Source organism: Sminthopsis crassicaudata, chromosome 6 (genome assembly GCF_048593235.1).
Source record: "Sminthopsis crassicaudata isolate SCR6 chromosome 6, ASM4859323v1, whole genome shotgun sequence".
Lineage (NCBI taxonomy): Eukaryota > Metazoa > Chordata > Mammalia > Dasyuromorphia > Dasyuridae > Sminthopsis > Sminthopsis crassicaudata.
Window position 1 is genome coordinate 232,200,254 of NC_133622.1, and position 21,433 is coordinate 232,221,686.

Here is a 21,433-nt window from a genome sequence, read left to right on the forward strand (position 1 = left end):
AAAGCCAGATTATGGGGGGCCTGAAGTACACTTCAACAAGGCTAACAAGAGAATCACAGAAGATCTTTGGGAGGGAGGATGATATTGTTAGAGCTTGCAGGTGTATAAAGCATGATTTGGAAAAGGGGAGAGAAGTCAGAAAGACCATTATGGAGCTATTTGCAACAGTTTAAGGGATGTAGAAAATCCTGCCTTCACCTCAGTGACCAAAAGGAGAATATTATCATCAACAGACAAAGAAAAATAAATAGGGAGCATATGTTTTGGGCAGAGAGATAAATAGTTCCATTTTAGATGCATTGCATTTGAATTACCAGCAGGACATCCAGGCAGATACATCTGGCAGATTTAGAACAATGGGCCTGGAGCTTAAAAGGTTTCTTTGCTAGTGCATATTCAGCCCCGAGAACTCAGTGCAGAAAGGTCCAGATTCTTCTACTCAATCCATGGCAGTGGATGAAATCAGAGGAATTGTGTATTAGGACTGAGCGAAGCAGCTTAGGGGATATCTGCAACTAGATAACCAGAGGAGGATAATGAACCAGCAAAGATCAACAGCAAATGAACAGCAAAGACCGTACAGAAGAAAGACCCCAAGGGAGCAATGTTACCAAAGCTAAGGAGGAAGCATTGTGCAGGGATGAGTGCATAAGTGCTCCATGCAGAGCTCTGAGTATCATTAGTCATCTTGCCAATGAATTTAACCCAATACTTAGCTGTGTTTCTTCCCAGAAGTTTGGGGAAAAGTTACAGACTATGAATTTAGATATAAAAAATGATTCAGTCAGAAAACATGCATTTCTCCCCATGGTCATTTCAAGCATAGAAAATATTAGTGATGCCAGCTGTCATTTATGTACGTAGCACTTTGAAACTGGCAAAGGGCTTGTGTGCCTTTATCTATTTGACCGACAGCACCTTTGCTCAGACAATGCCTATCAGCCCAGAATGAGCTAAGAGTTTGACATGGTGATATTAATATGGTTCCACAAAAGTGGTCTTCTTTCTTTCATCTTTTTTATCTTTCATCATTTTTGTTACTTTATTAGTTCATTTTAGGAGGCTATTGGGATAGTTTATTGGGATAAACTGATGGGAAACTTCCTTTATTAGGACAAGCAGCATATTCTGTGGCCCAAAAGAACAGACTGTGCAGAAAGTTATCCTGCAGTCCCTCCTGGTGATGAACTGCCAACATATTTCTTACCTCCAGAAAATCGAGGATTCAGGCAAGTGATGAAAGATCGGTCAAAGCATTTGATTTTGCGTGATTAATAATCTGACCCCAAGGAGACAATTGCGTTGAGTTGTCAATCTTCATTTAAGAGGGAAACATTTGTTTCCCTAGTGACATAAATGTTGTTTCCTTTTCTTGTGGCAGGACTCAAGCAGCGCTGGATTTAGGCCTTTTGGGAGGAGAGATTCATTCCCCAGACTGCGCCTCTGCAATTGGCCTTCGAAGCAGCCAGACTCCATATCTTGAATTCAAAGAACTAGACAGTCATCTGGATCTGAAATTCAAGATGCCAGATGACTACGCACGACAAGTAAGGCAGGCTTTGTTTGGCAGTAACTGCTTTGATTCTGACCGGCTTTTCTTTATCTCTATAGTGGAGCTTTGGGTAGGACAAATGCTAAGTAGGCAGCCCCTGAAGCAGAGGGTGGCAACCCTGGGAGTCAAGGGAAGAAAACAAAATACCCCATTTCTACAAATGCCCACAGATGCAAGGGCTCCTTTAAAGTTTGTTCCTTGTCGTTTTAAATGTCAGCTTTGTGCTTTTCAGATTTTGCTTTCCCGTATTAATAACTATACTATCACAGAGGATGAAATAGGAACACTCTTATTTCACGCCATCAATAAGGTAAGTAAAGATTATCTTTTTACTTGGGAATGACAACCAAAAGCCAAGTTGAATTTAATAAAGACCAGGGCAGGTATGCTTCCACTAACAGGAACCTTGGGACCATGTGTTTGGTTTTTTCCTTTAGCCAAATGAGCCTTTGTGGTTCATGTTCAATGAAGCTGGACTCTACTGGCGAGCCCTGGGAAACAGCACATTTGCCATCGCCTGCTTGCAGAGAGCTTTGGATTTGGCTCCTCCTCAGCACCAAGACATTCCTCTTGTGAACCTAGCCAACCTCTTGATGCACTACGGCCTTCACCATGAAGCTAGCAAGCTGCTCCTCCAGGCGTTGGCGATCAATAGCTCTGAGGTGCGGACTTTTTATTTCTTGGGAACTTTCCAACATGTTTACTGCCCTCTCCATGGCTGCATTTTTGCAGGCAACGCCCTGATTTGGAGGAGCTGTGTGGATCACACAGAGGATGTTTGTGTGTATTTGTGCATGGTCATTTGTTTCCTTTTTAAAATGTACAATGCTCCACATTGGTGCAGTTTGTTAAAGATGAGTTTAAATGAGGCAGAGGACTGCCACCTCAGAGCCCACATCTATATCATTTGAGGCTCCTTCCCTCACAAAACATTGTGTCTTTCTCCTTAATCCCTAGACAGTTTTAAAGCTTTTATCCATACAAAGCCTAGATTGACCATAAGAGAAGATGTAGAGATATTTCATTCATGTCTGTCTTTTCATGACCCCATTTAGAAGATACTTGGAATAGTTTGCCATTTTCTTTTCCAGCCTATTTTACAGATGAAGAAAATGAGGCAAACATTTAAATAGTATGTCCAGTAAATGTCTTAAGACAGGATTTGAACTCAGGAAATTCAGGTCTTCCTAACTACCTGTGCCACTTGTTTGCTCAGGAAAAGATAAGGAAGTCTTTATTCATCTGTGCCCCTTATTCTGTGACCTGCAACCTCTGAAATGATATTTGATAAGTGAAAGAGTGCTGAAACTGATAAAGTAGTTAGGATCTTAAGGATACATTAAAAATGGCAAATGATAGCATGTCATGGCTTAAAGAATAATTGATTTGGAGTTAGAGGGCTAGAATTTTGATACTGCCTCTGGTGCTTACTAATTGGCTCCAGGTCTCAGTCTTCATCTCTTAAATGGGATATTTGGACTGAAACATAGCTGAGGCTTCCCCCCCGCTCCACATCCTGTGATTCCAATTTTTTTTTAAGTTAAAGAGAAATCAGCTAATATGGGAGGGGGGGTTCCTCCCCACTATAGCATTCAAATTAGCTCAATCACAAATTTTACAAAATTCTGGACTCTTAGTTACCCTCCCTGGGGGATGGAGGGAGGGGGAAATGAAGCAGAGGGAGAATCAATATTCTCCTCCAGAGATTTTAACCATGAGATTCACCATCTGTCCTTTCTTCTCCACGGGAGCCCTTCCCCTACTTTGTTATCTTTTTACTTGGAAACCTAAAACTCGAACCGTTGGGAATGACAACCAGAAGCCAAGTTGAACTTAATAAAATCTGGTCTGGACCATGGCAGATATGCTTCCACTAGTAGGAACCTCTGGGCCATGTGTTTGGTTTTTCTTTAGCCAAATGAGCCTTTAATGATTCTTGATGCATGTTATATAAGTTCAAGAGTACAGAACATGTTTACTGCTGTGCAAGAGAATTTCAGAGTCTGAGTGCTCTAGAGATGAGGTATACAATAGCACAAGTCTTACTTGCACTGTTAACTTGGTTTAGGGCAGATTTAAAACCTTCATCTGTCTCTTCCAGGCTTTCTCCTATTTCTAGGACTAGGCTCCTCCTTTGCCCTGACTTTTGAATTTGCTAGCCATTTTTGCTAATTCATCTGGCATCCAGCCTTAGACCCAGGTCATATTTTTGCTTAGCTCCTTAGATTTCCTTGGAAAAGCAGGGTCCTTTTTTTTTTCTTTTTTTTTTTTTTTTTTTTTAATGGATCCCAAAGACACCATTGTGATTTTATGTTGACATCGCATTTCTCTCATTTGACTGAACCCTGACTCAGCTCATGCCTTCCTTTTGCTCATAGATATTCTGATAGCCTTTCCTCTGTCTCTGAATCCAGGAGAGCAAAGTCACCGTTCTGGATTCTGGATTCTCCCCAGGGCTTACATTTCCCTTTTTTCTCCAGGTCACTTCTGAATCCAAAGGTCCTCCAGAAGTTCCAGTTACTTTACAATAAATAAAGAAGGCCTCCTTCAGCCATTCATTTTGCCCTCCAAGCCCAGCATAGTGTTAGTCATAGAAGTCCATCTACGGTGACTTTAAGGAAAAGATTTTCTGTGAGGAGGAATGGGGGAGAAGAATGGATATAAAGAACAATTATTACGCCATAGATTTGATTAGAGATGTAGGTGAAGTTAATGATTAAAAGGTATTGCTTTTGCTTTGACAGTTCTATAAGGTGTTAGCTGGAAAAACTTCAGGGAAAATGTGGGGGGAGTATAAAACATTAAACATATAAAATAAAACTGCTGCCTCTTTAACCAGACTGAGTTCCCATGTAGCCTCTGGGGGCTAATTTTTTTTTGCCTTACTTAATTAAACTCTACAGGACACAAATATTGCCAATAAATTGAGTAATCAAAACAATAGGGCAAATGAGACAGAATAGATCATCTTTGAGGAGACTGTTTTGAAAAGGAAAACTATCTCAAGTCAGTTAACTACAGGTTCCTTTCTAGGTCAGAAATTGCCCACAAGTGAACAGAGCAACCCCTCGCTTCCCTCATGTGTGAATGAGTAACTTGGGAAAGTCACGTCACCGTGACTCCAGGGGAGTTGTGAGGCAACTTTTTTTCTCCAAATGGAATGGCATCTTAAAATAATAAGGCAAAGGCAACCCATGAATGCTAATTCCCATTTAATGAAGTAAATTGGCTGCCCCAGCCCATTAGCATGGTCATTATTCTGACTAAGTGTTAACTGCGGTACTTAGTATCTTTATGCAAACTCTAGAAATGCTTTGAAAATCCAAGTGTCATACTTAATTGTGGGTTGGATTTAAGCCATTAAATAATATTTAAAGTGTAATCTGAAGAGAAAAGTGCTCACTTGCTGGGCTAAAGTTGGGAGAGTTTTGCTGTCAGTTGGCAGTGTTACAGTGAAACATTTTCTATGAGTTAATACCAGTATGTTAGATGTTACTTTACTGCTGGATTGCTGATGGCACAAATTCTGTTTTCCCATTGCACTTTTGTCCCAACTAATTGAAGAAGAGAGTAAGCAAATGAACAGGTTAAAATTCAACTGGACTTCCTTCAAGTAAGGAATTTTTTAATGATGCCATAATCTGGTACAGTGAGTAGCCAATGTGATTTTAAATGGCCCTCAGTCTCAGTTTTCCTCCCTTCCCATTCCCAGACCTCTCATTCCATGTGCAAAACTAGGAGGAAAGACTGGACTACATTGAAATAGTTTGTGCTTATTACCTTTAGAAGGGCTGTGTATAATGATAAATATATAAATATATTTATTTAACATATGCTGTGAACCCATTCTTTAAATGGTGATTTACTACATCATCACAAGAACATTAGGTGTGGATTTTTTTAAGAGGTCGATGGCTCCCAAATGAAGATTGTTAGCTGCATTTTAGGACCAGGTAGTGCCAGTGAAATGGCCAATGATTCCAAACTTCGTCGGGAAGCCTGTGCTTTCCAGAGTCCCAGTTGCTGTTTTGGAACTTGAAGAAAATAAAAATTCCCTACTTTCTTACTTTGGGTTTTTCCCTTTCTTTTCAGCCTCTGACCTTTCTGAGCCTAGGAAACGCCTATCTTGCTCTGAAGAACATCAGCGGGGCGATTCAGGCCTTTCGGCAGGCCCTGAACGTGACGACCAGGTGTCTGGAGTGTGAAGGCAGCCTGAAACTGGTCCGCTGCATGCAGTTTTACCCGTTTCTGTACGCCACCCCTTCCTCCGCGTGCAGTGGTAAGCAGCTGCCAAGCGCTGGCCAGGAAGCGAGCTGAGGCCTCCGGCCTACCTGCCAGTTTTAGGACTGGCCGGGGGGAGGTATCTCCTGAGAATTCCTTGCTCTTCATGTGTCTGTAATTATGACAGTCATAGAAATTTCTCTCCATGCTGTAAAAATATAGGGTGAGGCTTGAACCCAAGTCTTTTAGGTGGAACAATGAAATACTTAGAAAACCTTAAAAACCTCCCCTTTAAAGGGTGAGACTGAGGGCTGCCATTGCAGCTTTTAAAATCATAAGTTGTGAGAAGAGAGTGTTTCCTCCTTCCAACAGTGGGAGGGGGATATGTAAAGACAGGGAGAAAGCCCAGTGTGCCTTAGACAACCAAACTTGAATTACTGCCTGTAAACAGGAGAGCTCTCGTGCACACTCATTTATCAGAATCTCTTACGTTTCCACACTGATTAAGAATCATTTATTGCTTTAATCTTCATCCAATAAAAATCATGATTGAGGGGACCCTTTTAAAAATATCAAGCAACCAGTTTCCTCGTACACTCGAAGCAGGCTCTGAATTCATGAGCATGGAGTTCTTTGTAGTCAACTTTAGATAGATGCAGATAGAAGATCCGGCAATGACGGATTTATCAGTACATTGTTCTTGTTTAGAATCGGTAGCCCAGTTGGTCTTTGTTTATTTTTGAGGCCTTTCACAGTTGAAATTTTGAAAATGTATGTGGGTATTTGAGTGAAAAAGAAATAGACAGCTGGTGAAGAGGCTTGGCTAGAAGCAGACCCAAATGTCATATTAATGACTAAGAACTCGTTTTAATCACTTGGATGCGTGGAAGGGTGTGATACGCTGGCAGTCATGAAGAATCCCTGCACTGTTGAGTAGTCCTAGAATCTTAGAGCTAGAAGCCATTGTAGTTACCATCCTTGCCAGTTCTCATTTGATAGATAAGGAAACCAAGCTCCAGAAGAGTTGTGATAGGTCCATGGCACACCCCCAGGGAGTGGCAACACTGGAAGTAGAAACCAAGTCTTCTGACTTAAGTCCACACATTGCTCTATTCAAGGCAGTCCTCCCCAGTGTTCCTCGACTCCAGTCCAGTACAACCAGTTCTCTCATAAGGTTAAGTGGATCTTTCCACAGACCTTGCCCATCCCACTTGGGGCTCTGTGTGGCCCTGCCAAAACCCATGGCACAGGGCAAGCTGGAACCCCGAGGCAGAGGGGCCTGTGGGGAGCCCACTTTGTGTGATGCGAATGTATGTAAAGTGGGAACTGTCTGTATTTGAGTTTTTAAATGTTACTGTATTTTTAAGCATCCAAAGAAAGCAAAAGACTCAGGAATATAAGGATGCCAAAATGTGGGGTATTTTAGGATTTGGATACAATCTGTGCTTTTTCAATTTCTTGGATGTCCAAAAACAGCCTTGTGGACAGTCACTCCCTCTCTCCCACCGAGCTGCTCATGGAGTGACTCTTTCTGCACTCTCCATCAGCTTGCTTTCTCTTGCCACCAATCCTCTGAGAGGGAAAGAAACCCCCACTGTGGGGCCGTCCAGTAACTCTTCTTTCTAAAAGCCATCTCCCTTTGGAAGGGATACTTTTGCCTTAGTATTTCAGTTGTTTGAAATCTCTTCTTAATTGTTCATATCTCCTTTGTCAAGAAAGGAAGTGCTTTGGTCTTGTACTTTCCCCTGAAGGATATTATGAAGTCTTTTCTTCCCTAATACAAGAAATATTACATAGGAAATGATTGCAGCTCAGGTATATATTGAGTCCCTAAGCCCTTGATGTCAGAATTAAGTTGGAGCTATCACAAGAGGAGGAGGAAGATCAGGAGGAGGAGGAACAAGAGGAGCAGTTCTCCCAGGGCTCATCTTTCAGAAATCACATCCTGTTTCTAACAATGCTTCATTTGCATTCTGGCATTAAAAGCAAATCTCTTGATGAGAGTGGTAATTTCTTAGCCCATTTATGAAGTGCACTGTCCACATGTAAGTAGGTAACAGGCCCTCTTGTGAATTTTGAAGCCAGGCTTTTATTGAGCTCATTAAAGAAAAGTCTCAGTATTGGCAGACCTAAAATCTTGGGGTGATTGTGATGATAATCCCAGATGTTCATTTAGCACTTGACAGTTTTCCCAGAAGTCACAGATAGTATGTCATTAAATCTATACTTGCAGCAGTCCTGTGAAATGGGGCAAGGACGATCATCCCTCTTCACATATAAAGCTGAATCCCAGAAAGTTGAAGGGTTACACTATTAGTCAGTGGCAGAGCTGAGACTAGAACCCAGGTCTCAGCTTCCTGTTTGTTTCACTCTACTCTTTGGAAAACTACCAGATCCTGCCCCACCAACATCTTAGGGCCCTCTACTTTTCCATTCTAGAGGGATATAAATGACTGTCATCATTGACAGGAAACTTATTTCAGTCTATGATTTTTCCTTGACTGAATACTTGCCCTTTTCCAATTACCCCACTGACTTTGCTCTTTCAACAGTTAAGAAAGTGAAATAACCTTAAAGAAACCAGGTTTCTATAGCTGATATGTGAATGAATTCCAGTTCTTTCTGTACCTGATGCACTCAGTTCTGTGCCCACATAGAGGCTGAGCCATCCTAAGTGATTTTTTAAAATCTCACTAACCAGATAGATGGAGCAAGGAGCATTTCAGCATTTTCATTTAATGATAAAAATCACGTTTCTATTTGTCTTCTGGCTACCTGAGCTGGTCTGCTTCTTTTTCTTTGGGGATGGGGGGGTGGGGGATAGAATAGGGATTGTTTGATTTTTTTTTTTTTTAACCTAATTGGATAATTTAGTAACTTACTATATTTGCAGACACTGGCCTCAAGATCAGTGAGATAGAGGCCAGGTCCTGCTTTTGACACATCCTTCCTGTGTACCCTGAATCTCAGAGCCCCAGGCAGCCTCTTAAGACTCTTAAGGTATATAGTAGCTGCCAGTCTGAATCAGGCAAGTTAACACACATTTATTAAGGGCTTTCTAGGTGCCAGGTACTGTACTCAGTGCTAGGAAGGAAGAAATTTCTTTACCACTAGTCTCTACATCAAATTCCAGATCTAGACCATCACACGTACACCAGCACATGCACATAAACCTCTTGGCTTTGATCGTCTTTGAATGAGAGTTGGGAAAAAACATAACTTTCACACGTAGTTAAAAGGACTCAAACGGAATCTTTAGCTATACTTTCACCCTAAAAAAAGCAGAGTTTTTTCTAATAAATATATGTATATGGGTCTAAGATTATTTTTATGTTCTATGTAAGTCAAATGAGCATTTTTAAGACCCAGACTGTAAAATAAATTTAGAAATCCATTTTTGAATTGTTTTTCTGACCACTTTTGAACAATCACTGTTAGTCTTCCAAACTCTTGTCTTAAATTTTTATGATAGCCCACATATACTTATTGGGACTCTTTTTAAAACAAATGAATATTGTAAACCATCTCAGAGAGTATAAGGTTAGTATTTTAAGGGATAGGGAGTAGATCTTGAAATATTTGTGTGTTTTACTGATTTCACACATCAATTATTTTCACAGATTTTACCAGTATCCTGAGAAGTGGGTATTATGCTATTTTAGCCTCCATAAATAGCTTTTGCAACTAATTCATTCATCATGCAAATAAATGACCTTAAAATGTCATGACAGAATTAGCAGTGAATCAGATTACTTATATAAATCTGCCCAAATCAATGCAAAATTGTTTTTTTCCCTAAAACTATTTTACAGGTGTAATGTTTTTGGAGGATAGTTCCAGTGTCCAGCTCCATTATGTGTTTGTACTATACAGTCTAATTACATGTTTGTTTTCATCTTTCACAGCTTTAATCAGAGACCAAATTTCTCCTGTGTAGATAGTTTTTATAGCCATATCATTGCTTTAATTGAAAGAATAATGTAGTGGAGCCATTTTGAATTGTTCAGCCCATAATTTGGCAAAAGTGAGAATTTATTCCCCTTGTCTTCAATAAGCATGCAGTTTGGCAGTTGTGAAAGGCAATTTGGTTGTCTACATTTGATGAAATCTTGCGATTCCATTACAAATGTATGTGAAAATGAGTTGGTCACATTCATATACACCTTTTTTAGTTTCCCAAATTTAGCAATAGATGAGATGTAAGATTCTGTAAAACAAAACAAAAAAAAAATCAGAAATGTTCCTATTCATTATCTCTTCCCCTGCCTGGCTTCTGTTTTGTTTTGTTTTTGTTTTTTAATGAATTAAGCTATTTACTATTTAACAGCAAGCAAAAGCTACATTTCAGGACCCAAGATGCCTTACACTAAATTGCTAGGAGGGCGGATTGACAAGTTGTTATCCAAAAAATCAAGGAAAAAAACTGGTAACCTACTTTTTTTATGTTCTAGAATTGACGATTTAAGAATTGTATAAGTATAATAATTTTGTTCTGCCATAAGGCTCTGCTAATTGGGTACAAGCCCTGGGTGAGCTCACTGGACTGGAAGTATTAAGCATGAGCCTGCGTATAGTCTCAGTTTCTTTTTTACAAGGACCAGCTTAGGCAGTTCTGAGGGCTCATCATCCCCAGGTAATAAAAGGTTGGCCACAGCAACTCATGAAGACCATTTAGGGTATGGAAGAATTGCCATCTGCACCAATGGAGGGCCTCATCCAAACCCATGAAGTAGCAGGTCCTTGGAGAGTTAGAAGTAAGGATTTGAAGTCAGCAAAGGCCAGAATAGAGAAACAAAAGGAATCACACATAAGTTGATAATAATAATATTGACTTAGCAATATTCAACATCATTTGACATCTTCATTGGATTCTTCAACTGGGTTCAACCACGGCAAAAAGCTGTCTCTCTGTGGTGTTCCATGGTATTCATCATGTTTGTAGCATTTGCATGTCATTACTTCATTTTCTAAGTACTTTACAATTTCTGTTACATTAGAAAATGCAGGAGATGTATAAAGGGCAGTTGTACTAATAAGCCTTATTTAAAAGCATCAGCCTGTATAGTTCTGCCACAGGGATAGTCGCACAGCTCAGTCATTCAGCTGAGTATTTTGTGTTTCAGTTTTGAAAATCTGGCTTTTAATTTCACTTTTGGAAAGTGTATTGATGTCAGTCTCTTCCTAGAACATTAGCATTGAAAGGGAACTGAACTTCTTGAGTCAAGAAAACCTCTTGCCTGTGGTTCAAAGGCCGGACTGATTTCAGTGACCTGTTTTGATAAACATATAAAGGGGGAGAGAGTGAGTCTGAAGCCTGGTGGGGATTCTTCACCTCCTCCTTCTGCCATCTTTTGGCCTCAGTTGGGTGGGGGAAGTTGAGCTATCTGCTTTTCACAGATGATGAAATGGCCTTGGGGAAAGGCTTGCCTCTGATTCACAGTTTACCATGCAGAAGCCTTGCACTAGGCTTCTCGCCCACTGAACACGTGACCCTTGGTTTTTCTTGGGCCAGAGCTGTTCTGTCTGTGGGTAAATGTTTTACTCTGTCCTCAGCAGACCTACTCTAGAGCTTGCGGTGCCGGGCGTTCCGGAGCCGCTCAGTAATGTGTGGGTTTCAGTAAAAATGTATCCATACGGACTTTCATTGCTGAATTGTACAAGTATGTTCCAGTTCATGTGCATGTGCTTTTTTCCAATCTAGTGTGCAGGTGATTTGTTTACCCTGTCTGCATTTCATCAGAATGTATTCTCATAGCACAGTGTTTCCATATTCAAATTTATTGTTTACATAAATCTTTTCTCTTTCTATAACTCGTTTCATTGCCTTCTGTCCTATTATTTTAGTCTGTGTGTTCTTCGCCTTTGTTTCTGTATTTCCAAAAGAGCTTGCAGCTTAAAGCATTTGTGCAAATGATCCAAATTTTGGGGAAAAAAATTTCCTGGCTTCTAGTGCCCCCTTGTGGACCAACACACACTCCCTACAATCAAAGTTCTTTGTTTGCCAAATTCTTCCGAATAAAGGTAGATGTTTTGCCTTTTAAAAAAATAAATCCCAATGCTTCCTTTAAAAGCGATGTCATGCCTGTTAGCACACCCACAGCATGCCCACCTCCCTTTGCTGCCAACCCCAGAGGTTTGGTGCACCGAGCTGCTGACTCAGTGCCCCCAAACCGGAGAGGGTCTGTGGGCGGAGGCCCGTAGAATGTGGCTCCAGCCAGTGGCACTTCACCAGAACGTTGCCACTGCTACCAGACCCCACAAAAAGGGCCTTTGGCCAGTTGCTGGGACACAACTCAGGTGGTCCCATTCGGAGCCGCACCCCCTCCTAGGATGTTGCTTTGCCCAATAACCTTCCACGCGGCAGCGTTTTTGGTTCAAGAGCGCAGAGTGCTTCCTCAGTTCTTTCCTTCACAAACACCTCATGTCCAGCAGACCACAGAGAGTGAAAACCCCATTTTATAGGTGAAGAAACTGAGGTTCAGGAAGGCCACTGAAGCACGCCAGTGGCGGAATTCTGATTAGAACCTAGAGCTTTTTATGTTGGGAAGCCTTCTAACTTTGACCAGGCACTTGTAAGTCATTTTCACAAAAATGTCACAAAGCCTCACTCAGAGGGCCCACAGATGTGTAGGAGGAAAGAAACATTTAATGTAGGTCTTCCCTCAGCACAAACTACACGACATGATGGGTCTGTGTGCAACTGCAGGGTTCATAGGTCAAGGTTAAAGGTAAAAGGATCCTCTCCGGCCATCTAGAGCACATGCAGACATTGAAGTGATTGAAGGGGCCCCATCAAAAGCATCTTTTAAGAAATTCAATCCCCAAAATTTGGAATGTAACCTTGACCACCTCCCAAGCTTCTCTTCACATCACTGGGCTTTATGCTGAGGACCTAGCAGCTGGCCTTGGGATTGGCTTAGTATTAGGTCTGCCTCCGTCCTCTCTTTTAGCTTCTGTGAACACACTATTAACTCAGCCACCTCTGGTCTTCAGCAGAATTGAACAATCTTTGCAGACTTGTTTCTTCTTTTTCAGTGACTCCTTTTTTCCTTTTTGAAGACATTGCCACCCTAAAGAGACGGAATTGTGGATAGGAAGTAGAGTGGGGGAGGTGAAGGTTCCCGTTCCAGTCCCAGCACCACCCTATTCTGACTAGGTGACTCTGGAGGAGGCTTGTAAAGCTCTGGTGCCCCAGGCAGTTCTTAAGACTTCCAGTTACTGAGCAGGTAATTCCCAGCTTTATGGACAGAGCGAGTTTTCTCCCTGGGAGAGCCACTAGTCCAAACGAAAAACATGGAACCCACACAAATACTCTTCTGTTTCAGAAGCTGTCTTCTTGCCTGTCTCTTACTTTAAAGCAAGGTACTTTTCTACAAGGTTATTTTACAGAAATCATTTATTTAAAAAAAAAAAAAAACAAAAAACCTGACTTTGTTGGCCTCTAAGATTTTTAAAATCCATCCAGATAGCAGAATCTTCACATAATTCCTAAGGAGAGAGAGAGTGATAGAGTGGACCTGTGGGTTCTTTGGACTAAGGAGGAACTTCCGAACAAAGAAACTCCCTCTACAACCTTCTCTGAGCAGTGATGTCAAATTCAGATCAAAATGGGGGCCACTGAACTGTATTAAGGATCCCTGCAGGCCACATATTAACTGGGAAACAACAAGCATGGACAATTCTTTTTAAACTAACACATCAACACATTAAAGTCAGGAAGTACATTTTCATCTGGTTCAGGCTGAGCTTGAGCATGTTGTGGGGGACCTGCAGCCCACCTCAATCCTAGAGCATTGAGGGCTAAGCAACTTGCCTGAAGTCACACAGCCAGCATGTGTCAGAAATGAATTTTGGAAGCACACCTTCCTGGTTCTAGGGCATTTCTCTAGCCATGAGACCACATTACCTTTCTTAAGTACCATCTTTTAAGAAAAAATTAAATTTAGACACACAGAAGCCCAGTGGAATACCCTCCCAAGTCCAACCACTGCCGTAGCTTTCTTCAAAGAGTCTTCGCCACAATTTGGTAACTTACTCTGTCGTATAAACACATTTCTCATTAAGATAGTCCTGTTGAAGAAATAACTGCCATCTCTTTCAGAAGCCTGTTTTTCCAAAAATGTTGCTGCTTTACTTTAGATTTAGCTATGTCTCATCTTAGATCAATAGTCTAGAGTTAAAAGAACGAAACTAGTTGAGTCCTTTTATAAAAGATTACATGTAAGTACTTCTTTTATCTAATGGAAAGTGTCTTCATTTCCTCATCAGCTCCTTGTCACTCCCTTCCCTGAAGCCTCACAAGGGAAAAAGAAAATCCATCTCTTACTTCAGAGTTCCAGCAGCAAAAGAATCTTGTATGTGATTTGGATGTGGAGATCATGCTCCTGACTACATCATGCTATACCCCTCTGTCACTGCTGCCTTTTGTGGTTCAGAGCGAGTGCATCCACACTGCTGGAAAAACAACTTCAAGCCCAGTGTCTTAGCACCTTGGACAAGGTTTTTGTCATTGGAATTTCCAGCATCCTTATATCTCAAGCAGAAAGAGTTTTTTCTAGAATTTTTTTCGGCTAACACAGTTTGCTATATTTTATTACAAAGCCCCCATCTTCTCTAGAATGAATCCTTTACAGTGCAGGCTTTGGTAGTTTTTAATAATGGAAAATCCCCTTGTTAAATCCTGAAATATTTAAAGTGTACAGTTGGCAGCACATCAGTGTTCCTTTCCTGCTTTCACACTCTGGGCTTATCATCACATTTATTTTCTGCAGGGATTCCCTGGCTGGGCTCCTGGAGTGGTTAATCCTAATTCTGCCTACATGTCACTCTACCCCCACAAAATTTAAAATTGTAAGACAATTTCCTTCCTCTGTCTCCATTTTAAATAACTTAGCACATCTTGCTATTCTTTTGTAGACTTTCACAAAACAAGAGTCTGATGGAGTAAGAGAAATAGCAAGAGTCCAATATCGATGCAGGCAGGACCTTCACTGCTGATACATCTCCCCATTCTTGTTAGCATGTGTTTGTGGCCCAAGAATTAGAAATTCAGAGCTCAGCAGCATGGTTACTTGGTTTGATTTGACTGCTCTCTTGTTTCCTCTGTGAACTCAGGCTGACCATCACACCTCTGCAGGCCTTCACTACCTTCCTTTGTAAAAGGAGATCTTGACTGGGTGTTCCGCAATAGAAAAGAGCCCTGACTTCCAGTTTCCTCTTCTGTAAAATGAAAGTTTAGAATAAGTGGCCTTCAGCTCTTCAAGCTTTGTTGTGTGGGCCTGGGCAAAGCCTTAAGGTGACATCTTTCCATGTAGTGATACCCCAGAGCACTGTGGTACATCATATATTGCTTTTTCATATACCCACTAATAATGTATTTGCCTTTTGACTTTACCTAAGGCTGCCTGTGAGTTAAGCAAAATTATGAGTTCCAAAAAAATGATGATTACTTAACTTTCATGGGAAATACTATTTGCAACTGACAGTTGAGAAAAAAACTAAAGGTCCAGATCATAGTTATTTCTTATTGGTGATTAGAGCCGAAAGCTAATGATATATGAGGTTAGTAAAATATCAGCCGTGACATCTTAGACCCATATTCCCTACTTTGGATCCTAAAGCAAAATCAGACTCACTTTTAAAGCTTCATTAAAATTGGCCATAGTCTCTAAAACTGCTTAAGTGCTCAGTGCCTAATTTAAAAAAATAAAAAAAATTCTATCTGCCTTTAGGAACAAATTCCTAATTCCTAAAATAAAATTTCTAAATTTTTCAATTCCTAAAATAAAATTCACTTGCCTTCATTCTCTGTGATCCAAATTACTTTAATTCAATAGTTTCAAGAACCTTGTAGACTACGTTAACACAAAAAAGTCCCAAAGGATCCAAAATCGTAACTGTAGCACTCGAAGGAGCCTTAAAGCCCATCACCAACCCCTTCCTTGACAAATGAGGAAACTGAGGCTGAGAACATTTCAGTGACATGCTCAGCTTCCCTTCGGTATCTGAGATGGGGTTTGATTTCAGGTCTTTGTGATTACAGTTCCATTGGAAACCTTTTTCAAACAGAATCCCCCATTAGAAGGGTTTTGCAGATCCACTAGTAATAAAGGATGGGAGATAGTGGGTAGATTGTGCGAGCAGCAGCGTTTAACCCGAACAGCTTGAGCCATTTGGTTCTCTTGAACTTGGACCTGTTTCCCAGGGCTCACATTGGCCTTGCTTTGTAGCCAGTACTCCAGGGAGAACTGAGATTGACAGCTCCTCCATCAAAGGTGGCAACAGAACCTTGAAACTGGAGAGAGGTTACTGTCAGGTGGCTTTGAAGTGGTTCTTGTCATCAGCAGGGATGGCCCAGAACTCTGGCCTGCCAGTTAGAGGCGGCCACCACTCACCAGGAGGATGAGGAATTGTGAAGGTACAGCGTTTCAAGGTATCTTTGCTTGTTCATTTGCCCAGTCATCCTAGGGGGAAAGTTCATAATGCATGGACACATATTCTACCTTCACTTTCACCAAAGGAAACCTAAGTTAATGATAAGACCTTCATTAAAATCCAGGCCATAGGACTGCTCGCCCTCCCTCTCTGTTTGTAGCACCAGGGCACCCAGTAAAAGGCATCTCCAGTCACATTTTAGTCTTTTATCTGCTGACAGGACTGGAGAGTTAAATTTAGATATCTTTCTCTGTCTTTTTGGGCCCCATTCCCAGACAGCACCAGGAGCTCAACGTGGTTTCTATAGCCATATCATAAAGGACAAACTGTCATTGTAGTTACTGAGAAGAGAAAAGAGGCAAGGAAGCAGGAGGGACGAAGGTAATCTTTATTATGACTGGACCCCCCATTAGGCATTGCCATGAGTATTTTTGGCCCCTACAGGTACACTTAGTCTCAGGTAGAAGCAGAAGTGGAAGGATGCTATATATTATATCTACCTGTCATTTTTAAGGCAAGAGACATACTATAAGTAAAGCACTTGTCTTTAATCTTCAGTTTCTTATAAGAATAATATTGTTTGGAGGCAGGGGGTGTAGAGAAACTTACTTTTATGCAATGTCGATACTTTTCAATTTATTAGGGGCCTGCCATGACCTAGGCCCTGTGCTAGGTGCTGTGAATACAAAGACAAAAATGCCCACAAGGATCTTACATTCTATTGATGGATAAGGGTGATACATGTGAACAGAAAAGGAAACAAAATATAGGAAAATTCACACAAAGTAGTTTCCTGGAAGAGGGGAAAGATGCTAGCAATTGGTAGGCGTCAGTATAAGCTTCATGTAGTCACTCTGAAGTACTGGGGATCCATTTTTTTTTCTCCAAAGTCTCTACCTTCAAAAAGCTCATATTCTTATCAGGATAGAATGTGTATATGCTCGTACACACATAACAGACACACAACTACAAGGCAACGAGGGGCCAAGGAGGCACTATCAGCTGAAGGGTTCGAAAAAAGGTTTCATGGAGAAGAAGATGCTTGAGCTGGGTTTTGGACTTTAGATATGGGGGGTGAGGGGGAGGATGCACTGCAGAGATGTACAGAGATGGAGTATTGCCTAAAGGGAACAAGAAATTGAACTTAATATCTCATAGCTTCCATAGGCATGACTCTTTCAGATGAGGAAAGGAGTACTTTTAGTGCAATGACCCATGTGTTTTTTAGGGTTTTAAAAATTACCATTATCTACGCAAGTAGAAATGTTTGCCATTTCTAATTAATTTTTATACACAAAGACAACTGTGAACCTTGAGAACCCAATTGAAATGAATGTTTTTTAATAAGTTCATCAAAACACAAGCCTTGAAGCCCATTCTGATAGCACTGATTTATCCATATTCATTTCCATGACTTAATGTACCAGCAGCAGCTGAGCCTAATTAAAAGAATTCTGTCCAACTGGCTTAATGACATTTGAAAAGACTATGTTATAGGGATGTATGTACACACTTTGCAGGGGGGGTTCCCCCCACTGTTCATTGTTGCTGTCATCAGCTTTTAGCTTTGAACCCAAAAAATTCAGTCTAATTCTTTCTCTGGTCTCTTATGTCAGTTCATTTGTACCATGGCACTGCAGGAAAAACTTAAGAGCCCTTTCAAAGAGGCTACGAATTCTATTAACTCCAGATAGTCTTTGTCTCATCTTCTCATTAAGTGCTTTTTTTAAGAACCAATCTTGAATGTTGCCATCCCAATTGTCCCTTCGGTGGTTTTCTTCAAAGCTGCTTAAATTTCATTAACTGCCAGCCCCTGCTTATCTAGCACTAGAAGGTCACGAAGAGCCAAAGTCACGAACATGAAAAAATAATGAGCCAATCAGATTTAAAGAAGGAGAGCATCAGATCAGCCAGCCAGTGCTGAGCAAGCCCTCCTAATTCCTGCTGCTCCTGCAGTACTGGAATCTCCTCTCTGCCAAGAGCCAAGGAAAGAGAACGCATTGGGAATCCTGGGCTTGAACAATTCTCCTTTAGTCTTCTGCCTGAAAACCACAAGTGGCAAGAATTGGAGTATGTGTGATGTGGAAGAGCATAGGACCATGTCTAAGGGTAGCCATATATTTCCAAGGAATTCTTAAGGAACCCCAATCTTGATGGCTTCAAGAAAGTAAGAAAGTCAGGAGAGGAAATGCACAAGATGAGGATTTAACTAGGCTGATCATCAAATGCTATGCCATACTTTTTTTCTGGTAATTAGATGTGATCAAAATGCTTATCATGGTCCCATGCCCTTAAAACACTATTCTTTAATTGGAGAAAAGGATTTTGCATTGATCCATTCACCTCTTCCAAAAGATACTTCTTGAGAGGATATCAATGATGGAGCTGTGATAATTTAAGTATTGTACCCATTCTTGCAAACAAGACACCTTTTTGTATATTCACTATGAAAATGAATCAAGTTTTAAAACCTATGAAGTATCACTAAATTTGAACTCAGTTAAGATGTTCTTGCATCCTCATTTGGAAAATCTCTATAGAGATTATTTAAATTCACTTTTCACAATCAGGCTGATGGACCAAGTTGGTCCAGATTTGATTGTCTCTGCCAAAATACTTGTATCACCAGCCTAGTCAGGTAAAAAGACTCCACATTCCCCAGATAGTTCTAAAAGTCCCACTCTGATGTCTCATTGTAGGGTGAAGGTGACTAGTTTTTCAGAGGTTATGCTAATGGAGTCTAAGCTCCAGTAGGTCCAAAACTACAGTACTGCAAAGGCTTTGACATGGTCCCAGCATCAGCCTACCAAAGTGTGTGGGGTGGCTTCTGGCTTTCAGCCTTTTGTCTGGATATTACATGATGGATTCTTTAGTAATGCTAACTCATGAAACAAGTTAAAAAACAAAAAAAGATCCTTAGTTCAATATGGTGTCCTCTTCTTTACAGTGATAGTGGCAAAGTGATAGGTAATAGGACAGAGGCTGCCAACCGGTTTTTAAATTCCATTCTTGGAACTTGAAATGTGAGATCTTTGCCAAACACACTTTTTAAGCCATCTATAGATGCTACTTTGATTCTTGGGACTCTATAAGCTCTTTGTTAAGCGATCCCCAAGTTCACATATTACAGGAAGAAAAGACTTAGAGGAAGACATCCCCTGCCCTCCCAAGCACAGTAGGTGGAGGAACAACGGGGAGACTGGGACAAGTCATATCACATAGGGATTTTTTTTTTAATCTGTACCAGAGGAGGAAAATACTCATTGGTGAGATCACAGTATCAGTACATAAAAGAGCTACTGAGTGACAAGTCTATTGCCTCTGCCCACTTCTCTGTGCCTGTAGTAATTCTGAAGTCAGAACAGTGTTAATAGCCCTTGATGCTCACCTCCAGCATCCCTCCCCTGATATCAACATGCTACCATCTCTGTGTAATATGAAAAAAGCCATAGGAATTGGAGGTAGCTGTTTTTGCTTTTGGTTTTGGTTTTTTATCTGTTTGTGTAATTATTCTAAGCCATTCTTTGGGGAGTCTTTACATGAACTGAGCATAAAATACTTTCACTGGAAGGATGAGGTGGGTGAATCAGGTATGTCTGTATTCCTCTGGGGTAGCCTTCAAACATAACTACAGATGGACACCTATTAACTCTGTGCCCATTAATAAAGTCGATAGAACATATACAGCTCACCACTGGTGTGTTATATGGAATTTGTACTAGTATAAGGTGATTGCCACATTACTTAGCCACTCATATGCTCTGGCTTCTATCCCAGAGTATCCATACTTTTGTCACTTATTTTTAGTGCTGACCCCAGTGAGGTATATGAAGAGAAAAGGTATGGTAGAAAAGAAAGCAGATATAACATCACAAGAACCATAGACTTAGAAATGCAAAGATCCTCAAAAGCCTTCTGATCCAAACTCCTTTTTTACAGATGAGCAAACTGAGGTCCGGAACAATAATTAGACTGAACAATATTTAGCTAGCATACCAGGCACTTGGAAAACTGGCTTAGACTGCTTCAGTGGGAAACAATTATCATTTGCAAAACAGAAAAGCAAATCGTTATTAGTACTTCTAGATGTTAGATTTTCTTTTCTCTGCCCATACCTCTTCCTGCTCCAGTGTAGAAAAGTATAGGGTAGAGAGAACAAGGCCACTTACTTTGCTTAGGTTAAATGCTGTTGCTATAATACCGACTTTTCCAAGGTCAGTAAGGATTAATTGGAAATGATACTGTTTGAATGTAGACCGTCCAGCTCCACATCATCCATTATTCCTGGGTTCAAATCCCACCTTTGATATTTATCATTTTTGTAGTTTTGGATAAGTCATTTTACTTCTTAGGGTTTCATCTGTACTATGAGGAGTTTGAATTAAGTAAAAGGTTTGTTTTTGTTTTTTTTTATCCTTTGTGTGTATCATGGACTCTTTTGATCCAGTAAAAACAAAAAACAAAAAACCTATGGATCCTTTCTCAGAAGATTTATAGGTGCATAGAATTACAAAGGAAACTAATTGTATTGAAATACAATTATAGAAAAAAATGTTAAGTTCACAGATTGAAGGTTAAAAGACCCTAGGCTAAGTGATCTTTTGGGTCCTTCATAGTTCTGTGATCCTTAAAGGAAGGAAAGAATTCCTTTGTGTTTAAATCTGTGTAGAATTCACTTCACCACTCCTACCCCCCACTACAGTGTAGTATCAGAGGTTTTCTTGGCAAATATTTGCATCCTTTTGCCTTCATTATTCTCAATGACTTTGATGCACATTGTGAAACACTATTCTTCTTCCCTGATTATGCCACAGAAAATAAACTTGGTAGGTAAAGAAAGGAACCGTCACTCAACAGCAGTAAAGTTCTCTGAAACTCCTGGACTTAGGTGCACTGTCCTAGGTGCTGAAGTCAGCTTGAATTCAGAAATCTCTAGCTACCTGCAAATAGCAAGGTGATCCTTTTATTCTTCCAGCATGTGATGTTCCCAGAGGGGGGGGAGGAAAAAGAGTCTCAGCTTCTGTTTAACTTTTAAATTTGCCTTTTTCATAGCCTGATCTGGATGCAGAATCAGCAGCAGGCAGTTTTATTCCCATCACCAGAGTAGTTCTTTGGCTTGCTCTGCATTAGGCTTAAATCTACCACCTACTTACTATCACAGACTATTCCCAGCTGGACCTATTTAAAGCATTATAGATTTAGAGCCTTAGTTCAGAAGCCTTCTGA

General features: G+C 40.6%; 1 protein-coding gene across 2 annotated transcripts in view; it reads left to right on the top strand.

The window, feature by feature from the left end:
• The window catches only part of TTC17 (tetratricopeptide repeat domain 17), a 105,275-nt gene that overhangs the window by 44,581 nt on the left and 39,261 nt on the right, over positions 1-21,433 (top strand). For both annotated transcript variants that reach the window (XM_074276630.1, XM_074276628.1), the window contains exons 12-16: positions 1,114-1,229; positions 1,382-1,547; positions 1,785-1,862; positions 1,990-2,214; positions 5,645-5,831. In XM_074276630.1, the coding sequence (XP_074132731.1) occupies positions 1,114-1,229; positions 1,382-1,547; positions 1,785-1,862; positions 1,990-2,214; positions 5,645-5,831 (772 nt within the window). The remainder of the gene's footprint in view (positions 1-1,113; positions 1,230-1,381; positions 1,548-1,784; positions 1,863-1,989; positions 2,215-5,644; positions 5,832-21,433) is intronic.